Source organism: Protopterus annectens, chromosome 6.part0, assembly GCF_019279795.1.
Source record: "Protopterus annectens isolate FY-2018-M chromosome 6.part0, PAN1.0, whole genome shotgun sequence".
NCBI lineage: Eukaryota > Metazoa > Chordata > Ceratodontiformes > Protopteridae > Protopterus > Protopterus annectens.
This window is the reverse complement of record NC_056737.1, coordinates 832189947-832214082: the sequence shown is the minus strand read 5'-3', so window position 1 is coordinate 832214082 and position 24136 is coordinate 832189947. Positions and strand designations below refer to the sequence as shown.

The 24136-nt window shown below is 47.8% G+C and overlaps 1 protein-coding gene across 2 annotated transcripts in view; it reads left to right on the top strand.

Annotated features, from left to right (window-relative positions):
* The window catches only part of ZFYVE21 (zinc finger FYVE-type containing 21), a 777981-nt gene that overhangs the window by 39801 nt on the left and 714044 nt on the right, over window positions 1-24136 (top strand). For both annotated transcript variants that reach the window (XM_044074506.1, XM_044074507.1), the window contains exon 3: window positions 10167-10335. In XM_044074506.1, coding sequence (XP_043930441.1) covers window positions 10167-10335 — 169 coding nt within the window. The remainder of the gene's footprint in view (window positions 1-10166; window positions 10336-24136) is intronic.

Sequence of the window (24136 nt, the reverse complement as noted above, 5' to 3'; positions counted from 1 at the left end):
TTTGAGTCCATCCCAATGATTCCTGCAGGCCTTCTGCTCTCGGCCCTCTACTTCTTGGGTGACCCACCCCCCCCCTGCTGATGAGTTAGTCCAGCTCATCGTGCAGCGGGAATGGAAGAACCTTGGTACCATTGAGGCCATTCCCCAGAGACCAGACAGGATACTTTCGCCTCCAGAGGAACAGCCCCATTGGTCTAGAGGCTTACCAGTAGACGCAATGGTGGTCGCGGCTGCCACAATAAAGGACCTTGCGGAGGAAATTCCTACTGTCCATCTACCCAACAGAGAGTCCCGGGCAGTGGACAGATTAGGGAAGCGAGTTTTTGCTTCAGCGACCTTTGCTGTCAGGTCTCTGAATTGTTTGGCACATTTTACGAGGCTCCAAAGAGATCTCATCTCTGAACTCTCTGGAACCCTCACGAGTCAAGTTTCTGATGGGGCATGCGATAAAGTTGCTTCTCAGCTTGCTACCCTAGAGTCAATCTCCAACTCGTCCATGAGGTTGCTATCCCACGGAACCGAAAGAGCGGCTAGAGCTGCGGGTGCAGGTGTAGGTATGAGACGCCACGCCTGGATGCGCATTCGTGACCTCGCTGACTCCTTTGTCTCCCTTCTTGAACACCCCTATCGAACCGTCCGCTTTGTTCAGTTCTAAAGTGATGGGCCCATTAGTCAGGTGCGAGCAGGATGGAAAAACCTTGTCTACCATTGGCCTATGTTTTTCCAGACCTCAGCGCTCTTTCTCCAAGAACCAGAGGAGTGGAAAGATATGGCACAAAAAAATCTCAAGGCTCTTTCTGTAGTGCACGTGGTGAGAATTCCCCCAGAGGCAGAGGGGGTTCCAATAATGGAAGACACCCCTTTAGTGGCAGAGGGCATCTCCGAAATCAGGACTCCAGGGATTTTTTCTCCAGACGACCTTATCAGCGCTCCTGAAGCCCTGCCTGATTGCTTTCCTCTGGAAGCAGTCGGGGCTCATTTTTCTCTGCAACAAGCTGCCTGGCACTGTATTACAAATGATCAGTGGGTGCAGAGAATAATTTCTAGAGGTTATTACATCCCTCTAATCTCTTACCCAAGACCTCCAAAATGCCATCCCGATGTTCCACCCAGTCAAAGGGAAGAAGCAGCTTCAGAAATAAGAAAGCTGTGTCTAAAACGAGTCATTCAACAAGTCGCCCCAGACCAGTGCGGATCCAGTTTCTACTCGAGATTCTTTTTGGTGCCAAAAAAGACTGGGGACTGGAGACCCATTTTGGATGTCCGCCAACTAAACAAATCAGTAGTTCCGACCAAATTCCACATGGTCAAGATACAATCCATTCTCCCATTTCTTCAGGAGGGTGTGTGGATGTGCTCGATAGATCTCTGGGATACATATTACCACATCAAAATGGACAAGCGCTGCAGGAGTCTCCTTCGCTTTTGGCTGGAAGCCGATCATTACCAATTCAGAACCTTGCCATTCGGTCTCTCGACGACCCCCGGTGTGTTCTTGAAATGCCTAGCAGTGGTAACAACTCATCTGAGACTTCAGGGATTTCAGGTGTTTCCATATCTAGACTATTGGCTCCTCTACCCCCCCAGCAAGTGCCGACTGGTCATGACCCTCTGCTACACTCTAGCACTGGCAGAGTTTCTAGGTATCACAATACACTGGGGAAAAATCCAACCTTCATCCTGCCCAACAGTTGGAATTTATAGGAGCAGTATTCAGTACTCAAACAAGCTAAGTCTCTCTCTCCCTCCTCACAGACTTCAGAGATTAAGATTACAAGTACAAGTGATACTCTGCCGAAAAAGTGTCTGCAAGGGAAGTTCTACAGGCTCTGGGGTCTATGGCAGCTGCCATCCCGATTGTCCCCTGGCAAGATTGCATATGAGACTATTACAATGGCTCCCCAACCCATTGCCACAGTGACCACAGACGCTTCCCTGATAGGGTGGGGGGGCCCACTTCCAGGGAAAGACAGTCCAAGGCACATGGTCCAGCTTGGAGGTCAACTTGCATATCAACATCCTGGAGTTAAGAGCAGTGCTGTTAGTGTTGCAGGCACTTCATCCACTCCTTCCATTGGGAACGATTGCAGTCCATTCCGACAATATGTCTGTTGTCTGGTACATAAACAGGGAGGGACCAAATCTAAATGGGCTAAACCCCATGCCTTCATCAAACGTTACAAATTGGATTTGGTCTCCAGGGGAAGAGCGGCCTTCAGCTCAATGGTTTTCAGGAATGTTCTTCCATAAGGGCCACCCAGGTTCTCCAAGTAGCTTGGGATTCCATCCCATCAGTGAGGAATAGGAAGAAGATTAACAACTTCAGATAAAGAAGTTATGTCTTACCATAATGTTCCATCTGAGTTGGTGTTCTTCTTCCAGTCATCACACCCTCCCACCGTCTCCCACCAAAGGCTCCTAGTAGATCTTCTGGGTCCTTGTGGTGTTGCAGGGTTTCTGCGCAGAAATGGCCTCTTTTCTGTTTTCTTCTATAGGTTGCATGCAAACTCAATCTGAGGTAACTGGCAGAAGGACATTGTGGGTAGCAGCTTAGCTCGCATGCTTTTGGTGTATGCGAGCTTGGTATTAAGCAGACTCTGTTCCAAGGGCTCGGAACCGAACCCATCAGTGATGACTGGAAGAAGATCAACAACTCGGATGGAATGTTATGGTAAGACAACTTCTTTTTCTGCAGCTGTAATTCTTTGCAACATGGATTTTAAAAATGTATTGCCAAGTTACATCACCCCCCCCCCCAAAAAAAAACATTTCTAGTTATTTTAAAGAGGGCAAAATGTAACATTGATCGAAAAATGAATCTCCAAAGTAATTTGGTGTTTACAAGAGTGAAGCCCCATAGCAGATTATGGGGGGGCTGAAGATTTTTCAGGTCATTTTCCTCCTGTTATATGATGTTCGTCCAGGACCTAAATACCTAGAGCAGCTGGTCCTTCACTAAGTTAGAATGAAAGAGGAATGGAACTTTGGGTGAAGGGGTGCAGGATGCTTTTCAGTGGTACTATGCATGAGTGCTCAGTATCTTGTGACATTGAATTTAAAGCATATATACATGCCACTGCATATTTTTCAGGATGTATGTAAATATAATTCTGTTGATCACTTGATGATATATAGTTACAGTAATTTGATTATCTGATCCAGCAGAGGATTGGAAATTACCCTAATATTTTTCATAGTTCATAGGTTTGTACTAGGCTTTTTGCCCTTCCAGGCCATTGTAAGCCTAAGAAATATTTTCCATTCCAAAGATAAGAATCAAACCCTGTACGTGATATCTTTCAGTTAAACATTGTAACCATTATGAAAACTCCCAACCCTTTTGCAGTTTTGGTCCTTGCTGATGACTACTTTAGGTCTGAAGTAGTTAACTTCATTTGTGCAGCAACCTATGGGAATCGGATCTGACCTCGGATCCGAGCCGGCAGTTTTCAACAGCTTTAGATCCGAGCTCCAAGCTCCTCCCCCTACCCATAATCCCCTGCCAACCCTGACTGACCTCAGATTTGGTTTGCCGCGGTTAACCAACAGCAGCTTGATCTAGAGTTCCAGGCGTTAGAGACTTTTTTGTGAGAAAAATTTTTCCTTTTCTTCAGATTTTGGTTGAGTGTTTCCAGGTCCCTCTTTAGTTTAACTTTATATTTTTTGTCATTTACCTCCCCCTTCCTTCGTGGTTCTGTTAGGGTTGTGTGTGTGTGTGTGTGTGTGTGTGTGTGTGTGTGTGTGTGTGTGTGTGTGTTTGGGGCCTAACGTGTGTGGTTTTCACTTTTAGTTAAAATGTCTGAGTCCCCAAAGCCGTTTTTTCCTAAGTGCACCGAGTGCGGCCATAAGCTGTCCCCGGTGGATAGCCACACTCTGTGTGTGTGTTGTGCCTTGGGGTTGAGCACCTGTCTTCTGGTTGTTCCATCTGTGCGGCGTTCAACCCCAGGGCACTCAAGGACCGGAGGTCTAAGCTGATTCTGGCGGGTCTTCTGCCCCCAGATTCGGCTTCTACCTTCAGTCCTCCCGTGGCTCCTGCTGCGGCGGCTGCCACTCCTGCTTCCCTCCCCCCAGCCGGTACTCAACCTCCCACCTTAGGCCCGGAGGAGAGGGAGGTCAGGAAAGAGAAAAGGAGGGAGAAACACCACAAGCGGCGGGCCGAGGCCTCCGCTTCGGCCCCCCCGGCTAAGCAGTCTTCTCCATCCAGGACTTCTGGGTCTCCCCCTTATCGGATCCGGTCTCCTTGCTTTTCACCGGGTCCTGAGGAGGAGGAGGAGACCCGATCTCCTTCGAGGTCATTGAGGCAACACTCCCGTCCCGCCTCGGTGGCCTCATCGAGATCAACCCAAAGCCTCACGGATGCAGATTTGGACTGGATGATGAGAAGATTCCTGCAGGCCCAACTGCAGATGGGAGTGCTCCTGCCTCCCCCCCCCTCCGGGGGGGGAGCTCGACCCCTTTTTTTTGCCCCGATAGCTCCTTCTCCGTCCCGCTTCCCAGGCTCGGAGTCTTCAGAGCTGGGCAGCCTTGGAGCCGGGAGTGTGTCGGCGCCGATAGTCTTGGGTACTTCGGCGCCGACACTTCCCTCGAGTCTTTAGGGTCCATTTTCTTCTTCGGATCCGAGCTCTCGGAGCCGTGGGCTGAGCTTCGGATCCGGAGGTATTGGTATGCCTTTGGCTCCGTCCAGGTCGAAGCATACTGGTCTGTCGGATCCGATCGCTTCGGCGCCTGCCCCAATCCGTCCGTCGAATCCAAGTGAGGGTCTGCTTTCAGATCCCAGAGAGAGCAGCTCTCCCTCGGCATTCGACATGGTGGAGAGTTCCCTGTCGAGAGATTCCAGGCCCCCGGCCCTTACCACTGCTCCACCCTGCACTCCTCTGTTGGGCTTGACTTCCATCACCCGGCCCAGGGACAGCCTGCTCCGACGTCCCAGGTCGTTTTTTTGGAACAAGACGTGGCTGGTGAGACCTCCTCGGACAGCACCCCCCCCCGAGGAGGTTCCTCACAAGCGAAGGTGCAAAAGGAGGCACCTGGACTCCCCCGAGTCCTTGACTGAGGACACGGATTTGGAGGAGGGGGAAGGCTCCCCAAGAATACCCCCCAAAGATGTCTCATTTGGTGACATCCTGGAGATGCTCAGGATAAGGAGGGGGGGTGGTCTGCCCCAAAGCCTAACTCGGACGAATCCATGTTCCTGGAGGCATTTGAAGCAGGCCCCTCTACCTCTTGGGTGTCCCCTCCAGCCGACCCCCTGGTAGATTTGATTACTACCAGGGCGTGGAAGGAGCCGGACACTGTGGAGCCAGTCCCCAAGCGCCCGGACAAAATTCTCAGCCCACCTTCTGACAAGTCCCACTGGAGTAAGGGTCCCCCTGTAGATGCCATGTTGGTGGCGGCGGCCACCAAGAGGAAACTAGCTCAGGAGAGTCCCTAGATTCATCCCCCGAGCAAGGAGTCTCGGTCGATGGACCGTTTAGGGAAGCGGGTCTTTAGTTCGGCTACCTTCTCTGTGAGGTCGCTGAACTACATGGCACATGTGCTTCGACTGCAGCAGGACCTTATCAAAGAGTACGCTGCGTCGCCCCCCGAGTCCATGTCAGCGGAGGACAAGCAATTGCACTCCACCCAGATGGCCACTCTCCGATCCATATCAAACACCTCTATGCGGCTACTGTCCCATGTCACGGAAGGAGCCGCTAGAGCCAGCGGAGCGGGCCTTGTCATGAGGAGTCAGGCCTGGCTCCAGCACTGATTTTGCGGAACCCTTCAAGGCGTCTTTCGCTAATGCCCCTTTCAGTGGTTCTGCCCTTTTTGGCAAAACTGTTCGCGATACCTTGGTCCAGAGCGAGAAGGATGGGAAGACGTCTGCCGTCGGAGTCCGCTTCTCTGCTCCCCAGAGGTCCTTCTCTAAGAACCAAAAGGGACAGAAGAAGATGTGGTTCTGGAAGTTGCAACAGTCCCGTCCCGCTCCGGACTCCCAGCCCTTCCGTGGCAGAGGAGGTCAGGGTGGATGTCACCCTAGAGGCAGAGGGGGCCCGCGGAACTTTGGATCCAGAGAACCCTTCTCAGACCAACCCACGCAACACCCCTGAGGGGTTGCCCGACTGGAGGCAGTCGGGGGGCGTTTCGTGAAGCACCTAGCAGCTTGGGAGTCCATCACGACAGACTGCTGGGTGCTTCGCATTATATCCACGGGATATCAGATTCCCTTTTCTCTTTATCCACGCAGCCCCAGATACCTCCCAGATGTCCCACCCGATCAGAGGGAGGCCGCAGCAACAGAAATCCAACAGTTGGTGGAAAAAAGAGCCATCCAACGCGTCCCCCCCAGACCAGTGCGGGTCGGGGTTTTACTTCAGGTTCTTCTTGGTGCCAAAAAAGACTGGGGATTTAAGACCTATCCTCGACCTCTCCCCCCTGAACCTGTCAGTAATCAGAGAAGTTCCGCATGGTCACCCTTCAATCCATTCTCCCCCTTTTGCGGGAGAACGACTGGATGTGCTCTGTAGACCTCAAGGATGCGAACTACCACATCCTGATGGACAGGCGATTTAGCAGGTTCCTCCACTTCCGGCTAGGAGCCAGCCATTTCCAATTCAGGGTCCTCCCCTTTGGTCTCACCACAGTCCCCAGGGTGTTCACCAAAGTGTTAGCGGTGATAGCGGCCCACCTGAGGCTCTAGGGAATTCAGGTCTACCCATACCTGGACGACTGGCTCCTGACCTCCCCGACAAGGCATCTACTCTGCACAGCCAGAAACTACTTTCTTCGTCTAGCTCCCCGGCTGGGGATCACTATCAACTTAGAGAAGTCGTCTCTTACCCCGACTCAGACCATAGACTTCATAGGGGCCAGATTAGACACAAACAAGCTCCTAGCTTTCTTGACCACAGACCGGCTACGAACCCTGAGGCTACATGATGTGCGGGCCATTCTACAATCTCCAGCTCTTCCGGCGGGTTTGGTCCTGAGGGCTCTAGGCTCAATGGCGGCGGCAATCAACCTATTGCCAATGGCACGTTTGAACATGAGGGTCTTACAATGGACCCTCCAGGTCCAGTGGTCGTTTCTTCAATATCCTCTGAGCCATCCCATTCCCCTCAGCAGGGCTTGCAAGAGGTCCCTCTTATGGTGGCTCCAATCTCCGAACCTCCAGGAAGGACGCCCCTTTTCTATGGCCCCCTCCCCTAGCCACGGTGGCCATGGACGCCTCCCGCCTCGGGTGGGGGGGGCATTGTTCAGGCAGGACAGTCCAAGGCAAGTGGGACCTCATGGAGACATCTCTGCATATCAATGTCCTAGAGATGAGGGCAGTGCTGTTAGCGTTGCAAGCACTTCAGGACCTTCTTCCTGTAGGAGCGATTGTGATTCAGACGGACAATATGTCTGTTGTCTGGTACAGCAACAAACAGGGGGAAACCAGGTCTTACCCACTCTGTCAAGAGGCCATGAGGGTGTGGGAATGTGCGATCTTCACCAGCCGCTTTCTTATAGCAACGCACATTCCGGGGCAGTCCAACATCCTAGCAGACAGACTAAGTCGCACCATCCTGTTACCATACGAGTGGTCTCTGAATCCCGAGATAGCGAATCGGATTTTCGCCAAATGGGGTCACCCCTGTTGCAATCTCTTTGCTTCTCCCTCGAACACAAAATGTTACGACTACTTCGCTCTCCTTTCCCCCTCCGGGGAACCTCTGAGAGACGCTCTGGTGCATGCTTGGCCTCCCGGTCTACTTTATGCTTACCCTCCTCTTCCTCTGATGCTGAAGTTTCTACAGAAAGCCAGCCAGTTGGGGAGCAGGATGATCCTCATTGCCCCGTTCTGGCCTCGTCAAACCTGGTTCCCTTACCTTTGGTCTCATCTGGTGAATTCTCCTTGGATTCTGGATCCCCGTCCGGATCTAATATCCCACCCCCTAGATCTCCCAGTCCCGAATCTGGACAATCTCAAGTTCACAGCTTGGCTGCTCCAGTTCCACTTGTATCTAGGACTCCCGGTATCTCTTCCCCAGTTAAAACTATTCTAGTAGCAGCGCACAAGCCTTCTACTAGAAAGATCTATAGTAGCAAATGGAAACATTTTTCCATTTGGGCGGAACGTCGAAATTTTGGATCCTTTCACAGCTCCTTTGCCCGCTGTATTAGACTTCCTGTCAGGGCTATTTCATCAGGGGGCTAGTTCCTCTACAGTCAAGGTTCAACTAGCAGCTATCTCTCATTATCACGTGGGAAATGAACTGGGCCCTTTGATCACCACGAAATTGTGTAAGACCTTTTTGAAGGGCACCTTTCTGCTCAGACCTCCAGTGAAGGATGTAGTCCCTCCTTGGGATTTAACGCTGGTGCTTCAGGCCTTGACAGCTCCCCCGTTTGAGCCTGCAGCTTCAGTAGATCTTAAATTCTTGTCATGGAAAATGGCCTTTCTTGTCGTTATCACCTCGGCTTGAAGGGTCTCTGAACTACAAGCCCTATGTGTAAAACCCCCATACTTGACTTTTCACAAGGATAGAGTTTACCTCAGGACCAATCCCTCTTTTCTTCCCAAGATTACCTCTGAATCGAATATTAACTAGTCCATCAACCTACCGGTCTTTTTTCCTAATTACCAAAACAAAGGGGAATACAAATTACACTCACTGGATGTGCATAGACAACTTTGCTTCTACATCCACAGGACATCTGGTCATAGGCAATCTGACCAGTTGTTCGTCTCCTTTGCCAAATTTAACTTGGGTAAATCTGTGTCTAAAGTCACGCTGTCTAGATAGATTTCGCAGTGTATCCTTTTAGCATATGAAAGTTCTGGCAGGCCCGCACCTCAGGGAGTCCATGCCCACTCTACTCGGTCTATGTCTACCTCTGCGGCTTTTGGAGCTAGAGTCTCTTTGGATGATATTTGTTCGGCAGCCACTTGGGCCTCATCTCCTACCTTTTATCAATCACTATAAATTGGACATTATCTCCAGAGGGAGAGCATCCTTTGGCTCTGCAGTGCTCCGAAACATCCTTCCATGAAGGCCGCCCAAGGTTCAGGTAGCTGGGGATTCTGTCCCATAGGTTGCTGCACAAATGAAGTTAACTACTTCAGATTAAGAAGTTATGTACTCACCATAACGTTCCATCTGAGTAGGTAAACTTCATTTGTCAGCAACTGTCCCTCCCTCCTGCCCCCTCACGTACGAATGTTTTCATACTCCGTTCCATGGGTGTTGCCCACTTTATCTTTGAGAGTAATAGTCTTCAAGCAGTATCTGCTTTTGGGCAAACTTGATCTGAGGTCAGTCAGGGTTGGCAGGGGATTATGGGTAGGGGGAGGAGCTTGGAGCTCGGATCTAAAGCTGTTGAAAACTGCCGGCTCGGATCCGAGGTCGGATCTGATTCCCATAGGTTGCTGACAAATGAAGTTTACCTACTCAGATGGAACGTTATGGTGAGTACATAACTTCTTATTTTTGAATTATAACAAACTAATCTACTATACTTAATTATACAATGACCTCCCATTAATATTCCAAAATATGCATGCTGATTGGCCAGCGTGCCCATTATAAATCCCAAAATATACCAACGGAAAAAGGTCCAGTCGCCCAGACTTTTTTCCTTTGGTATAAAGTGTCTAAAACCTTTTTATCTATTAAAAAGAAAGAAAATGGAGCAATGGAGACTTTCTTTTCTCCATTGCTTCTGTTTCAAAACATTGATATACTGGGTATGCATAGGAATACAAGTCCCATACGCATGCGCAGTGCATCAATGCAAGGAAACAGTATACCACCACCGGCGGAAGAACAGTAATGCGCCTTTATACAAAGACATTATTTAAGAAAAGTATTTTTTTTCTTAAATAATATCATTGTATAATAGCAGTAACCGACTCCGTGGTTGTGGTATATTGAAATTTACTCACGGTTGGCTTTATTTAATCACTCTGGCTTTGCCCTCGTGACGTGGGTAAATCTTCAATATACCACACCATGTCGTCTGTTATTGCTTAAGTAAGCTGCAGTTTAATTTGTAATGGAGTGATTTGTTTCATTTTTGTTTGATTTTGTAGAGTTTATAACATGACATTTCCCTACTTTTGCTATTTTTTACATGTCTGGAAATACTGAGGCCACCTTTTTAAACAATTTTTATATGTCGGTGTTTGTATGTTTTATTGACAGCATCACTGCAGAAGGTGTGGCAGATGTTTCTGCGACAAGTGTTGTAGTAAGAAAGTGCTTCTGCCTCGTATGTGCTTTGTAGACCCAGTCCGTCAGTGTGCAGAATGTGGGCTTATATCACAGAAAGAAATGGAATTTTATGACAAGCAGCTGAAAGTACTTATGAATGGTATGTAGCCATCCTTATATTTGTTATTAAAAGTCTCTGCTGTACTATGCTTCAGTATTAGTTTTGTTTTTAATGGCCCTGTTTTGATAGTATAGCTTTTATAAATGGACACTCCAGGCAGTTGTGCAGTGGCTCCATTGAACCATTTTATGGCCTTTGTTTTGTTTGTTGTATGAAACTTGTGCTCTTGAGACTTTAAGTTGTTTTACCTCCTGATATTCATGTAAAAGTAGGTAACATTTTTCTCATGTTGGTGACTTGTTGTGGGACTGTGATGGCCAGTAACTGATAAACCTAAGAATATAGGAAAGTGCTTGGCAAAAAAAAAAAAAAAAAACTTTACCAGGCTGTCAAGCACCCTCCCCTATCCCATAATATGCCCCATGTTCTCATCATCTCCAAATGACTGTTCCCTGGCTAGAGTTTGAATGAGTTCCAATAGCCTCAGGCTGTGTTTATCAATTAAAATTTCTTTCTTTCTTTGTCAGTAATGGCTGAGAATACTTTATTCATGTTATTCTTTTAACCATATCTATTTTAGGACCTTCTTAACTTTTTCTTTTTTTGTCAGAAGATTTCATCTCCTTGCAAGCCTAGGCATGCCTTGTTGACCTGTTATTCCTTTAAAAGAAAAAAAGCTGAGAAACTTATACACTTTCTTTCTAATTGTCCTTGCAAGGGATTGCTTATGTTTTTGTTTTCTGATTCATGGGTTTTGGGAGGCTGTGTTCATCAAAACTGATTGAGATTTTCATATTTGCCTGTGTGAGAAGAAACTTTCTCCTCAAGAAGGCACAAGGAGTTTATCATCCGTTTAGTTGAAGGACAAAACCTGTGGAAGTGCTGTTCTGCAATTTACAAAGAAACAATGGGAGGATATATGTATGTCTCCCAAATATGCAACAAAATCTAGATTTAAGATTTTTGCTTGGAAAATGTTTACATAGATATTTTTATACCCCAAGTAGACTCCAGAGAATTTTTCCTCAGGTAGATAGCAAATGTTGGAGGTGTGACTGGGAAGAAAGAGGTACTTGGGGCAACAATTTTCTGGGAATACAGTGGGTTGGCAGACTTGAAGGATTCCCTGCGGAGTGCACTGTCTGAGATGCTGGGTGGGCAGATTGGTGTGACGAGGGAAACGACAAACACCTTTATTGAATATTTGTGACAGGCAAATTTACATTTATACAAAAGTAATCAAACTGTTAACACATTAACAAACATTATACTTCACATATATTGCTATATGTCATATAACCTAAGCAACATTGCATACATTATTCAATTCATGCCCCCTTTTTTAAACAAACTTCTTTATGAAACTGTCAAAACATAAACAAACACCATCACAATCCTAGTTGCAAGCATTATATATCACAAACCATACTGACACACTCCCAGATGCAAACATTATACATTACTTATTTACCCAATCAGTTTCAGTCAAACATTACATAGCTCATTTAAGTTCTGCCTTCTTTTAAACTTCAATCCTCCCCTGTATGTATTGTTCCCACAATTCCCATTTTTTCCTATGTAGTTTGCTCCTAACCTTTTCTAAAGATCTCAATTCCAGTTGTTTTATCTCTGTTACTATATTCACTACTTCTGATAGTTTTTTTTTTTTTAATTTAGATTTCCATTTTGTAGTAATTGTTTTTTTGGCAGCCACCGTAATTAGACACAGCAAGGCATTACCATATCTAGGCAATTCCAATTTTGTATCATAGCTCAGAAAAATCTTCTCCCTTGTCACACCAGTTCGCCCACCCAGCATCTGACTGTGAATCCTGCGGGGAATCCTTAAAAGTCTGCCAACCCACCGCATTCCCAGAAAATATGTTCCCACATACTTCTTTCTTCCCTGTTACACTCCAACATTTCCTATCTACCCGAGGAAAATTTCTCTGTGTAAACATTTCAAAGCAAAAATCCTACATCTTCCACATTTTGTTGCACATTTGGGTGACATACATGTATCCTCCCATTGTTTTTTTTGTGAATTGCTTTTCCAGTCTCTATTCCCAATCCTTTCTAGCCTCCTCTGAGTGATTCTTATAGTTGTCATGCAATATTGTATATGCTCTGCTAATTATTCCTTTTTTAATGGCAGCTTCTGTTCCACATTCTACTAAAAACTCTACTACTGCTGGTCTTTCGTTTAGGACCCCCCCCCCATTTCTTTCTCTTTGCCTATACTCTGATATCAATCCTTGGTAGGGAAAGCAGTGTCTAACCTGCAGTCCAAATAAATTCTTAACCTCTTCCTATTCTATTACCTTTCACTTTCCCTCTGTTATTTGCTCCCAATACCTTGGTTCCCTTGCTAGTTTTCTCCAATAAATTCTAGCCCCGTCTTGACTATTGTATATATCGCTAATTGTTCATTCCTATCAGCAGACTCTCCTTTCTCCATTCCTGTAATGATTTAGTTCTTGGAATACTTACTGCAAATTTATGGATGTAATATTTTGTATGATTGTTATTCTCCTTAAAGGCCCACATCCAAAATTCAAGTCTGTCCTTGTTTGTTGAGCTTCCCCCATTTCAACATCATCCCTTTCCACTTGTTAGTTTGATCTGAAGTAGTTTACTTCATTTGGTCTTCAACCTGTGGGAATACGGATCTGTATCGGATCCGAGCTGGCAAAGATTACTAGCATCAACTCTGAGCTCCAGACTCCTCCCCTTACCCATAATACACCTCCACTGCCTTCCATCCCCAGATCTCGTTTGCCGCGATTTGTAAAACATCGTGTCTCTAGAGCTCCAGCTAGCAGGGTGATTCTGACTGTAAGTTTTTCTAGAATTTCTGTTACTTTTAGCCGTTTCAGGTTAGTATAGGTACCCTTTCTCCCCTCCCATCGCTTTGGCATCGAGTGCAGGTTTCTAGCTGTAGTTAGTTTAGAGTAGTTTGTCTGTGGTGCCCCTCCCCCCTTAGTCAGACTAGTGTATTGAGTGGGTGTGTGTTAGTCTAAAGAAAGCTTTTGTCTGTCTCTCTTTTTTTTTAAGGCTTCTTTGTAGTATGGCTGAAAAGCTTATCTTTAAGCGCTGCACAGAGTGTGGCCATAAGCTCTCCCCAACGGATGGCCACACTCTGTGTGTGTGTTGTGCTTAGGTGTGGCACACCTTAATGTGGATTGCTTCATTTCTGCGGGGTTAACTCCCCAAGCTTTGAAGGATAGAAAGGCCAAGTTGGCCCTCAAAGGTCTTCTGCCTGCCACTGAACCTCCTTCCTCGTCTTCTGCTTCAGTCACAGCGGCGGATGTGACTGCCTCTCCCGCTTCTCTTCCTCTGGCCTCCCCTCCCAGGTTGGGACTCAAACTCCTGCATCTAAGCCTGTGGTAGCGAAGCACAGGAGAGGTAGAGAGCGGGATAGAGAGTCAAAGACGAAGGAAGAGGTCCCTGAATCTCTTGACCCCGAGCAAGTCTGCACAGATCCATGACTCCCCTATGCTCCGGTCATCGAGGTTCTCCCTGGAGCCAGAGGAGGCATGGTCAGTCTCCCGGGCCTCAGTTCCACAACCGGCCAGGTCAGAGTCCATGGCCTCGGCACAGTCGACCTGTTCTTTATAGGACATGGATCTGGATAAGATGATGAGGCACTTTATCCATACACGGCTCCAGATAGGGGTCCTACCAGCCCCCCTCCCTCAGGAGGGGGGAGCTCACTTCCCTTTTTTCAGCCCATTTCTCCTTCCCCGATCCGACCTTCGGCTTCATAGTTCTCTGATCCGAGGTTGGCCTTGGTCAGGGGGTCGGCGCGACAGTCCTTGCATCCTCGACGTCGACAGCTGCCTGGAGCATCTCTGATCTGAGCCGCTTTCTGAGGAGGAGCCTGGGTGTCAGATCCGAGGGAGTGGAACCTTTTCCATCGGCTCTGATGTTGTCGGACCAGATTCCCTCCCTCGGAGCTCCATCACCTTCGGGTCCAGCTTCAATTCTCGTGACTGATCTGGGAAGACCGGCCTCCTTATTAGCTTCTCAGGAGGTCTGCTGTCCCTCTGCATTTGATGTGGTAAAACGGATCCTCTCCATCGGATTGAGACCCCTAACCGCCCCCCTCGGACATCGCCCAGACCCCCTCAGCTCTGTCTACGGTCCCCATTGTCTTACCAGAGGGATAGCCTGTGCCCAAAGAGCCCCAGATGGTTCCCCCAGGGGAACAGATGGGTTGCAATCTCTCCCTGGAGTGCCCCACGGGAGATGTGCCTCGCAAGCATATGTGCAAAAGGAGGCACTTATACTCCCCCGAGTCCCCAACCGAGGACACAGATTTAGATGATGGGGAGGGCTCCCCAAGATCACCTCCTGCCAATGTCTTCTTTGGAGATATTGTGGAGATCTTGCGCCAGCGTGGAGGTTGGTCTGCCCCCAAGCCCTCCTCTGATGAGTCTGTGTTTCTGAAGGCTTTCTGCACGGGCCCGTCTACATCTTGGGTGTCCCCTCCCGCTAATCCTTTAGTGGATTTGATCACCTCGCGGGAGTGGAAGGAACCAAATACCGTGGAGCCGATCCCCAAGTGCCACCCTGATAAGGTTTTAAGTCCCCCTATTGACGGGCCTTCCTGGAACGAGGACTCCCCAGTGGACGCCATGGTGGTAGCAGCCACGAAGAAGGAACTATCTCAGGAAAGTTCATCAGTCCACCCATCTGACCGAGAGTCACGGATGATGGACTGCCTAGGGTAGTGGGTGTATGCTTCAGCTACCTTTTCAATAAGGGAACTGAACTACTTGGCCCATGTCACCAGAATCCAACGCGACCTAGTGAAGGAGCTGGAGGAGTCTCCACCCAAGTCCATGTCGCAGGAGGACAAGGCTTCATTCTCCGCAAAAATGGCCACTCTGAGAGCAGTATCAAATACGTCCATGCGACTCCTCTCCCATGCTACTGAAGGAGTGGCTAGGGCGGTTGGGTCTGGTGTGTCCATGAGGCGTAACGCTTGGCTCAGGTTGTGCCAATTTACAGAACCCTTTAAGGCGTCCTTTGCCAATGCCCCTTATGTCGGTTCGACTCTTTTCAGTAAGACCATCAAGGAGAGACACTAGTTCAGAGTGAGAAGGATGGGAAGACACTGTCTGCTGTCGGGATCTGCTTCTCTAACCCTCAAAGGTCCTTTTCCCGGAACCAGAGAGGGCAAAATAAGATGTGGTTTTGGAAGTCTTAGTATTCCCGGGACACTCGGGGCTCTTCTTCCCCCTAGAGGCAGAGGGGGACAGAATGGATGCCGGCCCAGAGGCCGAGGGGGTCCACAAAAATTTGGGTCTCAAGAACCATTCTCAGACAGACCCAGGCAGCAACTCTGAAGGGTTTCCCGGCTGCTCTACTCTGGAGTCAAGTCGGGAGACAATTGTCCTTGCACCCAGCGACATGGAAGTCCATAACAAGCTGGGTGCTTCAAATCATATCCAGAGGATATTCTATCCCCTTCCTGGGTTCCCCATATCTTCCAAATACTTCCCGGATGTTCCACCCACACAAAGGGAGGCAGCAGCACAGGAAATTTCCAAGCCGCTAGGAAAACGAGCCATTGAAACCATCCCCTCAGATCAGACTGGATCGGGCTTCTACTGCATGTTCTTTTTGGTGCCAAAGAAAATGGGGGACTTAAGGCCTATTCTGGACCTCTCTACCCTGAACCTGTCAGTAGCCAAAGAAAAGTTCTGGATGGTCACACTACAGTCCATGTTGTACCTGCAAGAGAGCGACTGGATGTGCTCGTTAGATCTCCAGGATGTTTGCCATCACATAAAAATGCACAGAAGCTCCAGGAGGTTCCTTTGCTTCTGGCTAGGGGCCAATCATTATCAATTTCGAGCCCTACCCTTTGGTCTCACCACAGCCCCCAGGGTGTTTACCAAAGTCATGGCGGTTGTAGTGGCTCACCTGAGGCTTCAGGGGATTCAGGTCTATCCGTACTTGGACGATTGGCTCCTCACTGCTCCCACCAGGCGACTACTTTCTGACACTTGCCCTGAGTTTGGGTATCACAATCAACCTATCCAAATCTCTACTAGAGCCTGTACAGGTGATAGACTACATTGGTGCCAGGATAGACACACTCCAGGGCAAAGTGTTCTGACCTCGGAGAGAGTTAAAAACTTCAGGATGCATGTTTCCCTAATTTTACCATTCTCCCCTCCTGACAGCAGAATCAGTGTTGAGGGCCCTAGGCTCGATGGCAGCGACCGTAACTCTTCCATGTGTTCGGCTACACATGCGGATTCTTCAGTGGACTCTAGCGGTTCAGTGGTCCTTGTTGGATTTACCACTAACCTATCCTATCCACCTAAGTCAAGTGTGTCGGTCGTCCCTCATATGGTGGATGAGCTCTCCGGACATTTTGGAGGGACGACCCTTTGTTCCAGCCCCGGCCCAAACCACAGTGACCATGGATGCCTCCCAACCCGGGTGGGGGGGCATTGTTCGGGCAGGACAGTCCAAGGCCTGGTGGTCCCCCACAGAGAGACCAGCTTGCATATCAGTGTCTAAGAGATGAGGGGCGGTCCTTCTAGTGTTGCAGGCCCTTCATGCTTTCTTCCTCTGGGGACAATTGCCATTCAATCAGACAACATGTCAGTAGTCTGGTATATCAGCAAACAAGAGAGGGACCAAATCTTATCCCCTCTGTCACTAAGCCATGAGAGCGTGGGAATGGGTGATCTCCACCGGTCGCTTTCTCATCTCAACGCACATTCCGGGATGGTCCAACATTCTAGCAGACAGGCTAAGTCAGACCATTCTGATGCCTTATGAGTGGTTTCTGAATCTTATCAGTAGCGGAACAGATCTTCAGCGAGTGGGGTCAACCTTGTTGTGATCTCTTCGCATCTCCTTCCAACGCGAAGTGCAGCAGGTTTTTTGCTCTGAATCCCCCGCCGGGGAGTCCCCCAGAGAAACTCTAGTTCATGCTTGGCCTCCCAGTCTTCTGTATGCTTACCCGCCAGTTCCTCTCATCCTGAGGTTTCTGCAGAAAGCTTGTCGACTGGGGAGCAAGGTGATCCTCATTGCCCCATTCTGGCCTCCCCAGGTTTGGTTTCCCTTTCTTTGGTCTCAGCTTCTGGTTCCACCTTTGATCCTAGATCCCATTCAGGATCTGATCTCACACCCATCGGGGGTGCCTCATCAGAGTCTGGACAGCCTGAAGCTCACAGCTTGGCTGCTTCAGTTCCCGTAATTGCTAGGACTCCCAGACTTTCCTCCTCAGTTAAATCTATTTTGGTGGCTGCTCATAAGTCTTCATCCAGAAAGGTTTATTGCAGCAAGTGGAAATGTTTTTCTTTTGGGGCCTCTCAGAGGAGTTTAGATCCTTTCACGGCTCGTATTTCTGCCATTCTTGATTTTCTAGCTGATATTCTCCTGCATGGTGCTAGTTCTTATGGTTCTCCAAGCTCTGGTTGCCCTACCTTTCGAGTCTGCCGCTCCTGCAGATCTAAAAATTCTATCGTGGAAAATAGGTTTTCTGGTTGCTATTACCTCTACTTGAAGGGTATCAGAATTACAGGCCTTGTCCATAAAATTCCCGTACATGATTTTTCATAAAGATGGCGTTTTCCTTCGAACCAACCCATCTTTTCTGCATAAGGTGGCATCACCAGTCAATATCAATCAGATTATAAATTTGCCTGTGTTCTTTCCCAATTTTACCAACAGGATGGAATACAAACTACACATGTTGGATGTTCACAGACAGTTATGATTCTATTTACACAGGACAAAACTTTTTTCGTAAATCTGATCGTTTGTTTCGTTCTGTAGACCTTTTGTGGGCAAACCTATTTCCAAGGTCACTATAGCTAGATGGATTTCTTAATGCATCCTGCAGGTCTATAAGGACAAAGGCATGTCTCCTCCAGGTCAGGTCAAAGCTCATTCCACTAGGTCCATGGCTACATCTGCAGCTTTCTGGTCTAGGGTATCTTTGGATCACATTTTCTCTGCAGCTACCTGGTCCTCATCTCATACATTTATTTCTCATTACAAATTGGATTTGACATCTAGAAGCAGAACATCCTTTGGCTCCGTGGTGCTCCGGAATATCCTTTCATGAGGGCCTCCCAGGAGTTTAGTAGCTGGGGACTCTGTCCCACAGATTGAAGACCAAATGAAGTAAACTACTTCAGATAAAGAAGTTATGTACTCACCATAACGTTCCATCTGAGTAGTTGTACTTCATTTGTCTTCAACCGTCCCTCCCTCCTTCCCCCGGACCATTGGCGCATGTTCAGCCTACAGGCAGCAGTATAGGTCACAAGTACGTTATCAGGTCAGGGTCTAAGTATAATTTCAGCAAACTTGATCTGGGGATGGAAGGCAGTGGAGGTGTATTATGGGTAATGGGAGGAGTCTGGAGCTCGGAGCTGATGCTAGTAATCTTTGCAGGCTTGGATCATATTCTCCCAGGTTGAACACAAATGAAGTACAACTACTCAGATGGAACGTTATGGTGAGTACATAACTTCTTTTTTTCTGCTTATGCTATGTGTAGGAGCCTTAACTGTGTAGCTTTGAAATATCCCTTCAAATTGGGTAATCCCAATCCGCCCTGTTCCTCTAGAATCTTTTTATCCCACTTGACTCTTGCTGTCTTCCCTTCCCAGGTAAAGTCCTTCAGCTCTTAAATTGCTATCCACAACTTATCTTCTAGTTGATAAAAATGTCTGATCTGTGTGTATAAAAATAAATAAATAAAATAATTCTAAGCTTGTGTTCTGCCTTTCCTGTAACTAGTGTAGTCCAAATACAGTTTTGCTGTATCCAGGACTGTTTGTAAGCTTCTGAGCCCCCCAATCCGTTCTGTGTTGAAGGAAACCTTCTAGCTTATCAGTGCGAGTGGTAAGCACTAGGTAGCCTATCTACCACAAGAGAAGTGGTTTATGGCCCAGAAATTGTAGTTTATTGGCCGTTTTTTCCATCTCCTTCAACTTTCTGGTCTAGAAGCCCGTGTTTGCACTTTTCCCACATTTCCTGTAACTAGTCTAGTCCAGGTACAGATTTGCTGTATCCAGGACTGTTTGTAAACTTCTGAGAGGTGCCAACGTCTGCTCTTCAGTTTTTCCGTTAGATCTGCTAGTTCTCTCCTCTTTTTTGAACTTTTACTAGCTTATTAGTCTAGCACTTTACCATACCAGACTTCTTGTAGCAATTATTGTAGCACACAAGTGCTACTCAGCACTAAACGTTCTACAAGGAAACGGCTCCAGTACTTAATATTAATGCCCACCCCTCCAGGCATCTCTAAAGGTTAGCTCCCTCTCCTTTCGCCTGTTAACCTGGTGAACTTGGGTATCCTGAGGCAATGTAGCAACTGCCTCATGTACACTGACAACCCTTTCCTCTTACCTTACAACACTCAAACTTGTGAGAGATGCACTTGTATATCCAAATGTGGAGCCACTCGCTCTCTAGCCAAGACTGGAATAGCTGGTCAAGAGGAGAAGGTCAACACTTGCACCACACTACATGGAACACACAGCCCTCCAGAACACACACCAGCACTGCCTTCACATAAAAACACAAACCACACATCCACCTTCGCGGAGGTTCTCAATAAAAATCTACCCAAACAGCAGAGATCTCCAAGGCAGAAACGCACTTGACCAGCACAACACAACACTACTCACGAGACACATAACTCCTCCTAAACAGTGTGCCACTTAACCAAAGCCCCTAAGGCAAAACAGCATGCCCAGCACACTAGTCATAGATGACTCGATAGTGAGGCACACTGATGTCCCACTCATTAGGTTGAATAAGAAGAAAGTAACAGCTGCCATTCAGGTGCCAGGATCCACCACATAACGCATGCACTCAGGTCCCTCAACAACAGGTACAAATATGAGACTGTCATTGTACATATGGGTGTGAATGACCTGAGACACGTGCCTCCCTGAACTATATGAAAAGGGACGTGGAGGAGCTCTCTGATTAAGTAGCCCAGGCGGGTACGACCCTAGCCCTGAGTAACATCCTACCATCACCCAGAATGATGACACAGTACAAGCAGAAAATGATTGATTACAACAACTGGCTACGTTTCTGGTGTCATTCTAAGGGGATCCAGTACCTGTCTGCCTGGGCTGACATGATTGACAGACCTCGATGCTTTGCCAGAAATGGCCTGCATCTGTCACCCCTAGGCTTCCGGATACTGGCCAAGGCTCTTGCCACCCCTACAGTCCCTTTTTTAGACTGTGTTCCAATGGTTATGCTGCTCAATGCTAGAAGTCTAAATCTCAAAATGCACACACTCAAAGCACTCCTTAAAATGGAGAACATTGACATTTGTGCGGTAACAAAGACCTGGTTCAAGGCAGCAGAAAGCACCCCTGCACTACCAGGCTATAACTCATTCCACACCTTTCGGCCCCAGAACTTGGACCGAAGCTCCAAAGGTGGTGGTGTTTCCATATTCATAAAGGATGCGCACACCTCCAGACTGGTAGCCCAACATAACACATCAGAGATACTTCAGGTGCAGTTAACATTGGGTAAGACAGCAATTCAGGTCGTAACCTTTTACAGGTCCCCAACCATGTCCCAAGACACTCACTCCACGTTCCTAAGCACCCTGGAAAATACACTTGCCCAATGTTTCCTGGAATTCATTAATTCCAATGCCCTGGACCAGCTTGTTCTTACCCCCACTAGAGGTAGCAGCATCCTTGACCTGGTCATTACTAACATGGGCAACCATTGCTCTACACCAATAGTCAACTCTTCCCTGGTTAGATCCGACCACAAACTAATCACCTTGGAAATCCACATTCCTCCCACCCCCCAGGAGGCGTAGCGGCCTTTTAGGAGCCAGAACGTTGCAGGAGCTGAGTGAGCTTCGCAAACCTTGGGTGCAGTTGACTTCCAGATCCTTGGAGTGTTCGATGCCTTGGAGTGGTCGATGCCCCTCAGGGATTAGGCGAAAGTGAGCTCCTCTCAGTCTTCAACCTTGGGTGAGCTGTCTTCTGGACTGGGGCAGTTTTCCCTCTTGAAAGGATGCCTTATCATGTCTGGAGTCCTCATCCTTCCAGGAGTGGTCAGCCTTTGGAGCTTTAGAGAGGTGTATAGCTGCCACTGCACCAAAAAAGTCACCCGCCCCCTTGGATCCATTATCCCAGGCAGATACCCAGCTCTCTTCTTTGTCGCTTCTTGTTCCACAGGGACACAGTTGGAACCTAAGCTCCAGGATACCCGGCAGGGTACCCCTGACTCTTCTGATACCTACCCAGACTGTCCCACTGAGGAGATTCCTTGGAGGAGGCTAATGCAAGAGGAAGCATCTGGACTCCACAGAGGAGTCAGCCACTGAAGACACTGACCTCGATGAGGGTGAGGGTTCCTCACATTCACCCCCGAAGATGTTTCTTTTGGGGAGATTCTGGAAATTCTCAAGCAGAGGGGTGAATAGAAGTCCAGCAACCCCTCACCCAAGAAGTCTGTGTACCCAGCCACCTTTCGTTCCCGCTTGTCTACCTCCTGGGTGACTGAACTTATAGGTCTAATCTCACTGTGAGTGGGGGGGACCCCAGATTCTATCAAGCTGCTTCCCCAGAGACCAAATATGATTATAACCACTACTTCCGATAAGGCTTTCTGGATTAATGGGGTTGCAGTAGATGCCATGGTCTTGTGGCAGCAACCGAGAAAGAATTTTCAGAGGAGAATTCAACAGTCCATCCTCCTGATTAAAATTGTAGGATAATGGATAGATGTGGGAAAGCATGTCTTTTACTCAGATAATTCAGCAATTGCAGGGCAAAGTTCACTATCTCATTTTACCAGGTTACAAAGGGATCTGATCAAGCTGCTCTCAGATACCATTCAGGGAATAGTAGTTGAGGGAGCTAATGAGAAAGTAGCTTCGCAGTTGACCACCTTACATTCAATTGCCAACTCTTCCATGAGGCTCATTGCCCATGCAGCCGAAGGAGTAAGCAGAGTGGCTGGGTCCGGCTGTTCCATGAGGAGGTATGCCTGGATGCACCTTTGTGATTTTTGCGGAATCTTTTAAGTCTTCATTCGTCAATGCTCCATTTGACAGCACGTTTCTTTTTGGGCCCATAGTCAAGGATATGCTATCTAGGTGTGAGAAAGGCGGTAAAACCCTTTCTGCGATGCACATAGTTTTTCAGCTCCTCAGAGATCTTATCTCAAAGGTCAGAGAGGTAGTGGAAAAATGTGGTTCAAAAAGTTTCAAGGGTCAAATCAGGACACTCATGGAGAGTTTCCCCCAGAGGGAGAGGGGGAAACAGCAATGGAAGAAGTCACCCTCATGGCAGAAGACGTCTGCAGAACCAGTGTTCCCGGGAACCATTATTTGGCTGAAAGGAGGCCTGATTGTCCCATCTCTGGAAGTAGCCGGGAGTCATCTATCCCTTCACTGGAGAGCCTGGCAAAGCATAACTTCCGATGTGTGGGTGCAGAGGATAATATCCAGTGTTTACCAAATATCCTTTTCCCAACAACCTCTTCCCATCAAGAAAATCCAAGATATCCCACACAGTCAAAGGGATCAAGCTGTCTCACAAGTTCAAAAACTGCTAGAAAGAGTCATTGAAGAGTTCCAGCAGACCAGAGAGGATTCGGAACTTACTCAAGGTTTTTTTTTTTTTTTTTTTTTTTAGTTCCAAAGAAAACCGGGAACTGGAGACTGAAAATGGATCTCAGCAAATCGAACAAGTCAGTCCATCGCAGGAAGTTCCAAATGGTCACGTTCAGTTAATACTTCCTTTCCTGGAAAAGGACGATTGGATGTGCTCAGTAGATCTTTAGGATACGTCACATAAAAATGGACAGGCACTCCAGAAGTTACCAATGCTTACGGTTGGGAGCCAGTCATTACCAGTTCAGAGCATTGCCCTTTGGTCTCGCTACTGCCACCAGAGGGTTGAGCAAATGTATGGCAGTTGCTGTGGTTCACCTGAGATGACAAGGATTCTGGGTGTTTCCATACTTAGACGACTGGCTCATTTCTGCCCCGACCAGGCATCTACTGGTCTGCGCAAGCAACACTGTTCTTCAACTTTGTTCAGAAGTAGGCATAACAATAAATCACCAAAAATCTCACCTGGAACCCACTCGAACAATAGAGTTCATAGAAGCCCTGGTAGATGCAAGCCAGATTTCCACACTTCCTCCTTTTAGAGTATTGACAATCCAGAGGCAGACTGCAAGGTTGATCAGAAACAAAAGGGTAGCCTCCCATCATGTTCTACAGGCCTTGGGTTCCATGGCTGCCACAATTGTGTTGGTCCCGCTGGCCAGGTTTCACATGTTAATTTTGCAATGGCTTCTAGCCTCACAGTGGTCAATAATGCATCAACCAAAGTCTTATCAGATTCTCATAATGGACATGTATGTAAAAAAGATCTTTCATGGTGGATTCATTCTCAACAGGTGACACAAGGCCAATCTTTTACTCCACCTCAGCCTCAGGCTACGGTGACAAGTAAGCAAGGAGGAACCAGATCATAGCCTCTCTGTTGGAAAGCTCTGAGTGTGGCAATAGGTGATCTCATCCAACTGCTTTCTAATAGTAATGCGTATTCCGGGGAGATCCAACATCTTAGCGGACAAGCTGAGCAGAGCCATTCTTATGCTGCACGAGTGGTCCCTCAACCAGAATGTAGTGGCGAGTATTTTCTGCACATGGGGCTAGCCTTGCTGTGATCTTTTTGCCTCTCCCCTAAACAACAAATGCAGCAGCTACTTCACCCTGATTCCCCCACTGTGACAAACCCCGAGGGATACTCTGATATACAGTTGGCCCCCGGGACTTCTGTATGATCCCCAAGTTTCT